Here is a 10,635-nt window from a genome sequence, read left to right on the forward strand (position 1 = left end):
GCTAATGAAAATTCAGCCTTCTAGTTTTATCCACAACGAAGTTACAGGCGGTCGAAAATGGCCTGAATTGCTTCGAGAAAAGGATGGTACGGCCGTGCCGCTTTTTTGCTCGACTTGGTGGGGGCACTGCCGTGCCCCCAGATTGAGTGGCGTTTAAGTGCAACTTAATTTGAGAGGTGCTTAAAAATTGAGAACTGCTCAGATATTGTTTTGAGTATGCGAAATGTAAGTTTAGGAGCTGCTTAACTATTTGAGAAGCCGTCAAATATTTAAATGGCGTTTCAGTATTCGGCCGTATGCCTGTTGTCATTGAATGATGGGTGATACTTGTTTAGATACATAGAATGAATTACTTTACATACCTATGTACACATCGTAGTATTCTCTTCCATAACTCCCTTTAAGATAGTTCGGCCTTCCCACAACAGTTCGAAACATTGAAACAGGGTGATTGTCACATGCGAACCCAGCTTTAAGCATATAGCTTCCATTATCAATAACTACCACCGGCTTTTCGAATGCCATAGTGGTATTTTTTTATAAAATTAACATAAAAAGTAACTTTCGGGGAACAAAAGGTTCTTTGGCATTGACAACATTAATGTCGTTCATGACAAATTAAGTCAAATTATTATTTTTTAATTAAATTGCCACACTTTTTAATAGTAGCAGTCACAAATGAATTAGGTATACCATTTTATTTCAAAAAGTATTTATTATCGTTAAATATTTTAGTTTTAAATCCACTTCTAGACTAACATTTTTATTTTTTTAGATGACAGCGTAATTGTTTAGTGAGGGAAAATAATATACAAACATTAATAAAACTCTGAATGGCGAATTCTCTACTCGATGCGCTGCTAATGTGTCCGATTTAGTAGCGGTAGAGCAAAGCTGACTCGGCGAAAATGAGCAAATCTGGATCTCAGACAAACACACTTGTCTCTGCCGAGAATCGATCGTCTGGCTGCCCGCCAAAGGCGTTTATCTTTAGAAGAATTTGTAATTGACAGATTCCGGCCCAGCGTCCCCATACTCTTCCTTACTCAACCAAAAACCTTTCAAGTTATCCATAGAGGCCATAATAGAGCCTCCGGTCCACACACAGTTCTGCCTCAAAGACATCGCGTCGATAGACGTCTTTACATCTGGCTGTTTCGCAACTCGTTTTCTCATTTCTATGCCCAAGCGTTCTATTAGACCCGAAAACATGCTTGTTCCACCAGAAACAACAATGTTTTCGTAGAACATAGTCCTGTAGTCTATATCACACTTATCGATACTGGAGCATATGATCTCGGGGATGCTAGGGCAGTCTAAGCCTTCGAGAGATGGCTTGAACAGAACTTCGGGGCATTTGAAGCGTTCTTCGCTCAGTAGAACGTGCTGGCCGTCGGGCAAATCAAAACGAGTCTTATTTTCTCCGGTGGACGAAAACTTTTCCAATTCAGCTGCATAGTCTAAAGCGACATAACACATTTCTGCCTGAAAATAAAAATTAAGGGTTCATTATAAACAAACTGTATAACTGTAAATACTTTAAAACCGAAGAGAAAAGTTAATTGAATATTTCACGATTCACGGAATCAAATTGTGAAATGGCAATCCCAACCTTAATGCGATCAAGTAATTTCCTTTCGATTGGAGTGGTGAATGAATACCCGGTTTCAGCCATTAATTTTTGTAAGCGATCGGTCAATTTCTGTCCAGTCAACGGTGACGTGATAGTAGCATGTTTTAATGGGAATCCTTCGAACACCGGTGTTATGTTGGAGCTGGAGTATCCACTCTCCCAAACCACTCCAGAAGTTCTCCCGCTGGCATTGAGGGCCAGGACAGGGGCCTTTGCTAGATACAACCCTTGGATTGCAAAAGCCTCGAACAAAATTTCTGCCATCCGCTCTCTGCGAAACAAAACATTTCATGTTTAATTTTTACTTGAGGATTTTTATCAACAATCAACATAGTTACAGTTAATCATTACTTATCCTTGCGTGGAACCAAGGAATGCACAGAATGCATAATATGAGCCTCTTCGGGAGGGACATGAAGCCCCTTATAAAAAATATAATGCCAGAACTTCTCCATCTCATCCCAATCTGCGATCAGGCCTTCTTTCACCGGAAAGGTTAAATTCGATATACCTTGCATTCTTATAGCTTCATCGCCACAGTAAACCAGAGGAATACCATCAATAAGGCCTGCACGACGAAACCTACAACGGTGATATTCCAATTAAACACTCGTAAAATAGTAGAATATTTAATGGACTACTCTACGAGTACTATATGTATATTTCCATCCGCTTGCATACATACTGCTAAGTCGTGGGAATAAACGCGCTAGAATTATCACAGTCAATACATTCGCGTAGCATAATCGGCGCAAATGGTTGCTTCCCGTGTGGAATTTAATATTACGTCGATTTTTATCGTGTGGGTAAAAAAAAATTCAATAGAAAATGTAATTTCAGAAGTGTATTGCTTATTGATAAGAAGACTGTTACTAAAATTATATTATAGTTTTAAATATAAAACAAGTTTGCCAGTCAAGCCCTAGCTTGTGTGGCTTGGTTGTGTGGGTCGCCCAACCTCTTGGCTGAAGAACCACAATAAAATGGTTCATACTGGAACTATTACAACAATGTAAAGCTAGATCCATTCCATTCTACCTATTTAAGGTACCCTATGTACCGACATGACACATAGAATTTTAATAACCTAAGCATGGATGTCAATTTACACATCAATAGAAAATATGTAACCATACCTTCCTACTGCAGTGGGTATGACACACCTAGGTGATGGTTCACCAGCAAACCCTGCTTTAGTGTACTGGGATCCCGTATCCAAAACTACTCCAATATTTTGGAAGGACATTTTCGTTAGAGCTACAGAAACTAAAACGTGGCCCACTAGAAAGTAATAGATACCAAATTGCTTTGCAAAACAAACTTTATATTGAATGCCAGTTGATAGCTTAATTAAGGTATAGCGTGTCTCCAGCATTATTTGTATCCCTGAATAACAACGAGTGCTTTATTTATGAAGATGAAGAATTATGTCATTATCTTTTGTTGCGAGATTACGTTTTCTTTATGCAGGTTTTTCAGATATGTAACGCTTTTCAAAAGTTGGACATTATTCGAGTAATCACCTTATAAAAGACCTTTTATTTTCCAAGGATTTTCCATTTGTTCATTTTGTATTATACACCCAATCAAATTTTCTCTCGTAATGAATACTGCTTAACGAAATATCCTTTATTCAAGACTAAGAAATAGCAATCTCATCTTAAGTACCACATAAAATCTAAAATGCAAATCTCAAAAGCGATTACACTTTGAATCATCTGGTGTTTTCAATAAACGAAGCAACAAACATTTACTCGGAACTTATTGCAGGATCTTATGAATTTGGGATGAAGTTTGTTTTCAACAATTCTAAAATGGCAGAGCGATATTTTGTATACAAGTTTGTTTTCCGCGTTCACCCCCGGGCAAACTTTCCAATACAGTTGCAGGAACTGATTATTTACGACCTAGGTTACGGAGACAGTTACGGCCGCAAGTATTACACCACTATTTGTTATAGTTTTGTTACGTTACCGTCTTAAGTGATCACTAAACATTTAAGTGCCCATATATTTAAAAAGGTACTGCCCTACTTTACTAAATGTATTTAAGTAAAAAAAATTATCATCGATATACATAATTAAAGGCGCTGTCATAAAAGACTAAGGCTGGGACAACCCAGCTTAAGATGGATGACGTAGACAGTCCAGCAGAATGTTAATTGACTGTAACGATGAAATAATGGAGGTATGTAATAGGCATGGTTCCTTACAAAAAATAATAAGAGTAATATAACTGGACGGCATGTGGCTGAAACAACAATAATAACTACGAAAATTGCGCTATAAGCAACAAGATTTAAGTCAGCGCTACACGCCTTATCTTCTATTATGTGATGTCCAATCTTTAAAAGTAATTCATTGTTTGATGTAGACTTTAAAGTTAGTAATATATAATACCTATATAATATATAAGTAACTATCAAAGCTTGATTAAGTGGCACAAGATATGTAATAACTGAGCAGCACTGAAAAGTTGGGGCAACACTTTATTCTCATAAATATTACTCTAACAAGTAAAGTTAAGCATTTGCTAAAGCAATTAACTATTCAGCTCAAGCGAATCAAGTTCTCGTGTGGAAATTGCGCTTGTCTTTTAATAATAAGTTTACCGAGCCAAAGACTGGTGCGATCCCATACCTAATAGGTACCTACTGCAAACGCGTGCTTGTGTAATGTGGTTACCCGGTGCATCCCAACCGCTCCTCGCGCTTCGCTAATCAAAGCACTGTCTAAGTGATTCTCCCCTACATTCAACTTTACAACGCGACTATAGCGAATTGCTACAATAGAATCAGTTGACTAAATATTTCAGCAATCTATTGTCAAGGAATTTCTAATGTTCCATCATTCGTGAGAGACTGTGCTAAATTGAAATGTCATGTCGGATTTACTATCTTGTGATGTATCTCAAGAGCAGTACGTACAGGGGCCCATATTCACAATATCACTTTTGATTTCATTCGACGCATTTCGATGTTAAGATCTTTTTTGCTTGAGTTAGAATCGAGATATGGCCGTCCTGTAATATTGACTGAGATCGAACTATGAGGTCAGTCTGTAAATGATCCGGTTCTTCAAGTTTTAATATTATGTTGTTTTAAAGTCGATAAGGTCAAAACTAACTAAACTGAAAATCGAAAGTAACCAGATTTTATTTTATGTTTAAAAAGATTGTAAAAAAAGCTCGTCAAAAATGACTTAGGCATATTTTTCGATTTCTCTAGAACGTCCACGCCACGTCCATCAAAGTAACATTTGAATCGTTTGCAAACAGACCGGTTGAAGAGAATTGCAAAATTGAAATCTAAATTCGCCACTCGGCTCGCTTACCGTTCGAGTTGGTGACATTACATATTTGGGGCTACATCTTTATTGAACAATAGAAATATCGCTCAACACTCCTGAACGTTGCTTTTGTTTGTCGGGTTGTTTACACTTTTGGTGTTTGCACCTCGGCCTGATTTACCTTTATACAAGTTGGTTTGAATTAAGACAATTTAATTACACAGAACCTTCCAAAATATTTAATGAGATGGCCAACGAAAACGACCGTTCCATCTATTTTTGTGGCATAATTAAAACATGGTTATGGTAGTGACCGATGTTTATGCTAAAACTAGGATGAAGTGAAAAAAAATGATTGATAACTAGCCCAATTACGCGTGGGTGATAGCTGTTTAAATTGAAGAAAACTTTTGATAGATTATAATAATGATGTTTTTTTTTTTTGGTGTCTGTATCAAAATAGTCAGCTGTCGTGCTTTGTTTATATCCCTTGTCAATTTGGGAAAATTTGCCTGCAAGTTCATAAGTATAATTTTCCGACGAAAAGAAGATTTGCGATATAAAATATTACACTACCGTGCATTCCCGCTTTTCGGAAACTCTTTGCCCTGGGGGCCAAACTGCCTTTTTTTTCGAAGGGAGTAATATAACTTTGAAACTTTATTTTCCAAAATACCGAGTGAATGCCCGCGAGTGCTTGTTGTCTGTATTAAATTAGAGGATTGCCCAAACTTCTTTAAACTCGATAATGTAATTTAACAACTTTGTAACAATGAGGCATTTTGGCCGCATGTTTATGAATTTTAACAGCATCCTAAATTACAAACAGTTGCAAAAACAGTATTAAATGAGTCATGGTAATGCAAAGAGACTTGGCAATTAGCATATTCCACTGAAATAAATGTTTGGTGCTTACTAATTCAGCCTTTAGTTATTGCTTATAGAAAACTGCAAACACTGTTAATTGTTACAAAACCAATAAAATAATTATATAGTTCTGTATTTTGGGCAATAAGACATTAGGTTCTTATTTAACTTGAATGAGAAAGATGTTGTTGGTTGACGCTGTTACGCTTAAAATTTGGAATATAACAATTAATATTACCTTCTCTACTCGTATGTTCAATGTTCATAGTTTAGTAAATAATTATAATGCGTTATCACTTCATAGTTAGGTACTACAATAATTGTTGGTTCCTTACCTGGAACCATGACTATTTATCTCTGCTCTTAAAATAAATATCCTTGGACATTTTACACTATGCCTCCAGTTCCAAACTAAGCAATGCTTGTACTATGAGTACTAGACAACGGATATAACCATAATTAAATAACTTATAGCTCCAGAGCTTTAGCAACATAACTGGAATTTTCTCAAGCCCCAAAATTGTGTCAGATTTAATAGCACCGCAAACATTCTTGAAACTTCAAGACATGTAGCCTGCGCCTGACCCGCTCGACCTTAAACTTGTAACCGTCGAGATTTAGTGTTCGAATCAGGGTATTAAATACAGACTGTGGATTTGGTAAACACTGACGAGACAGAAACTTTGGTTTGGTATTTAACGACATTCCCGGCTAAAGTTCGTCTAACTCCATGTTCGGAGGCTGGGCGAGCGAGATATGAATTGATTTTAAGTTTATTTTGTTACTGTGTCTATATTTATTACATTTCGGGATGCAAAACAAATGTTACTTTGATGAACAAACAGTTGAGAGTTCAGCGGGGTAGAGGGAGTGTTATGATAAAAATTCTATCAACTATTTTATGGTATGATTGAAAGTAATAGACTGGATGTGCTGATAACTGCTCTTGTAGAACCGTGACTTTTTAAGAAAAAAATACTCAGATACCTTAAAATACGTCACAGAAAATAATATTCAAATGATGTCACCAATGTAACCGCTAATATTTTAACGTAATTGAAACGCTCCACAAATCTCTTGTATCCATCGTGTGATAAACATTTTAAATGGTGTAATCCGAAAATCCCTAATTACTCAGTAAATAGTTGATTTAAGCCCGGCTACTGACTAGGTTCATTAATTGTAAAGGTGAGTATAGTTTAGAGCATTTTTAAGTAATGTAACGTTCTAACGAATTTAACAATACGGGTAAAAGTTGTCTAAGCATTTTCCATGTAGGTAATCTAATGTTCCTGCGAATGCTCGGCGCTAACAGCGAGTGTACATTTTGGTACGCGTAACACTTCGTTCTACCATTTATTCATTCTTTGTTGAAGTGTTCATCGCCTGAGCCTGTGCTAAGGTTCGACGAAATGTTACACTAATACGAATACACTCGTTGGTTTATACAATTAGGTTGTAACAAAACGGCGAGGTAGGTTGGTACACTAGAACAAATCATAAAGCGGCTCGTTGTTCTGTTACCAATAAATCTCTCGTAGTAAATGTACTACTAGAACATTTTAAGTAACAAATCAACGATCTGTGTAATATACGTACTCACATTAAAATGTGAAATTCGCGACGAGCGTGTCATATAATGGTAAGCTCTAGTATAGGAGTTAAAAGAGCTACATGAACTGCCGTACACATTGTAAATGTCACATTATGCAGAAGGGAAAAAATATTCCCCACGACACTACTGGTAGTGTGGTTTGGTAGTGCGGTGGGTCAGAAGGGGATAGATCGGTCGCCAGCTTAATGCGGCCGGCTGCATGCACAGTCGGCATTGCCCGACCAATATTGATACTGACAGTCGGATCTGGTTAATACCGCAGATGTGCCAGATTATCCATCAAAGTGACTCGTTTGGTAGGTTTAGTCCGTCTAATAATTCAGAAGCAGACTTGCATTGAAAATTATCTATAACCTAAAAGCTACGTGGGTTGTTTGGCTTAATAACAGAAATAAAACGTTTAATGCTTTTATATGCAAGTAGGTACTTACCGAAAAATCGTAAGTATTAAGAATTTTGTAATTTAGGCGTTACCCAAAACGCTTGTAACAAGGGAAATTTTTCTAACATTTAACTTTTGGTGATTATTTTAAGGTACATTTACAGATTTTGAAAAAAAAAATTGTGAAGACTAGTCGTTCAATTTGTATAGTGCCCATATTATTTGAGACTATAATATTATAATTGTGACTAAGCAAGTAGTGAAGATCCAACCCTTCAACTAGTTGAGTAATAAAATAAGACCTTGTATGTATAGGACGATGACAGCGAGAGAGAGTTATTCCAAACTTCTCAGTAACTAACTTTGCAAACGTTGTCTTGCAACTTCTTCGCTTTGATGTACAATGTACAGTCACGGAATGAAAAGGTTCGTCAGTTTTCAAATTGATTCCTTCAACGAATCACGAGCACATATTACCTTTTGAAACTATGTTACAGAATAATCTCGAGTTAGAGAAAATAATCTTTAACAGTTCGTCAGTAAAGTTCAAAATTATTCAGATCAAAGTTGTTTGACGATTTAACTTGTCAAGAAGATTATTATGATTGATAAACTAAAACCTTCTTGTTGGTTCAACCTGCCATTATCTATTAAATTAAAAAAAACTACATTTTGTAACATTGCACTGATGGGATAGAAAAATAAACAAGCAAAACCTTATTCGTTAGCAAACGTCATATTTATTTAAATGTTAGCAGCACTGTTTCTTGCACGGTTATGTTGGCAGCTTTGACTCTTACAGTACCTAGTGCAAGCGAAAACCGACACTAAGGTGACGAACCTTTTCATTCCGCGACTGTACATACCGCATACCGTACATACCTGAGACCGCCTTTACTCTCTGCTAAGTAAGATAGACTTTAGCAAATTGTGTAATAGGTACATAGAATTGGACGAACTGCAATTCAGTTGAAGTCGCTTGGATACTTTGTTGATTTACGTTTGGTATTTCTCATTTTTAGGGTTCCGTACCTCAAAAGGAAAAAACGGAACCCTTATAGGATCACTTTGTTGTCCGTCCGTCCTTCTGTCAAGACCCTTTATCTCAAGAACGCGTGAACGTATCAAGCTGAAATTCACATGAAATACTCAGGTCTATTGTCCCTTTAAGCTGTGAAAATATCAAACTTCTAAGCCAAGCCAATCAAAAGATACAGCCGATTATGTCGATATTTTCAACAAATTTTCGACACTCGCAAAGGAATCAAAACCTACAGGATACTTCCCGTAAACTCAGAATCTTGAAATTTGGCATAAAGCATTGTCATATAATGCAAATATAGGAAAAATTGCGAAAATTACAAATGATACCGCGAGCTAACTACGAACAGCGCCATCTATTGACAACCGTGCGAACTACGTAGTGTCGTTGCTCGGTGATAGGTGTTGCTGATTGCAGCTCATTGTTACAATACTTTTTATTAAAATCGGATTTTATTCCGGAGGTTTTACAATTTCTTACTACTTTCGCAAATCATTACAAATGAAGAAAGGAATTTACGGTGTGGTACCCTCAATGTACAATTAGATTTTGAGCGATACCACTTTTGGGCATTCTCCTTTTAAGTAGTTACTTTCCCCATTGTAATGTTATGAATTTCATTTTGCAATAAAAATACCATAGTTATGACTCGATTGTCGTAATGAACGAACTTTGTAAACCTTGCAGGTTTGTACGGAACCCTCGGTGCGCGAGTCCGACTCGCACTTTGCCGGTTTTTTCATTACTCAGAAAACAAACTATTACCTACAATATTTTTGTTATGATTTTTTCTAAACTATGCCGTATAAATAAGCTACAGGAACATTTTGCTGTTCACTATCTAAATTATGTATAAGTATAACTCAAAGGTGACTGACTGACTGACATAATGATCTATCAACGCCCAAACCACTGGACGGATCGGCTGAAATTTGGCATGCAGGTAGATGTTATGATAAGGCATCCGCTAAGAAAGGATTTTACCAAACTCCACCCCTAATGGGGTAAAACAGGATCCACGCGTACGAAGTCGCGGGCGGCCGCTAGTTATCTTATATGAACGTAATAATAAACTAAGATTTATAGCAAGCCCTCTGAATGGGGTATAATACCCGATCCGACGGGGAACCAATCTTGCGGAGGTTCTGGTCGACTATTTCAGTGACACAATGTAACGGCACATCAAGTTAAAGACAGTGGCATCTTATGTAATTGTAATAGGGTTTATTTTGCCACAAAAATGTAGTCTGATGTGCTGTACTAGTAATAGGTAATAGCTAGGGATCCGGGATGTTATGTTATTACATAATAACAGTGTTCAGTGTTTGGCTATACATATAATATAACCAGAATATAAGTCAACGTAGTATACAGCGTGTCCCAAAAAGTAGTGTCAAGCCGATGCCCAGTGGTAAAACATTACTAGGGCTACCCGAATCAATGCGACTTTTGAAAGTTTTCGAGTTATGTTTTTTTTACAAATTAACGTTTTTAGTTTACATTCGTGTTATGGATGTAAACACTTCTGAATCAGCTAGGCCTAGTATTCATCTAATAATAATAAAAAAATCAGGCATGTAACTTGACTATTGGCGCCGCAGTGACCAAAAAAGTGCCTAAGCACAGAAATTTAAGACAACCATAACTCGAAAACTATCAAAAATCGCGGAACATACATGGAGGTGATTTGGATAGCCCTAGTGAGTGATGCTCAACCTCTGGGCTTCGGCTTGACACTACTTTTTGGGACAAAATCTAATTTAAGCTTGTAATTAAAACATAACACCAATTACCTAGACAAACTAAGCA

General features: G+C 36.8%; 1 protein-coding gene across 1 annotated transcript; it reads right to left on the reverse strand.

Moving 5' to 3' along the window:
- Positions 1–789: 789 nt before the first annotated feature.
- On the reverse strand, positions 790–2,879 carry LOC114358661 (actin-100). Its single transcript, XM_028312678.1, has 4 exons — positions 2,770–2,879; positions 1,985–2,215; positions 1,613–1,904; positions 790–1,485 (listed from the first exon to the last, which is right to left on the reverse strand). Exons 1-4 carry the CDS (start codon positions 2,877–2,879, stop codon positions 991–993), a joined length of 1,128 nt encoding a protein of 375 aa, XP_028168479.1. The 3' UTR covers positions 790–990.
- Between the last annotated feature and the right edge of the window lie 7,756 nt (positions 2,880–10,635).

This window comes from Ostrinia furnacalis, unplaced genomic scaffold (genome assembly GCF_004193835.3).
Source record: "Ostrinia furnacalis isolate ACB-3 unplaced genomic scaffold, ASM419383v2 OfSCF0292, whole genome shotgun sequence".
Taxonomy (NCBI): domain Eukaryota; kingdom Metazoa; phylum Arthropoda; class Insecta; order Lepidoptera; family Crambidae; genus Ostrinia; species Ostrinia furnacalis.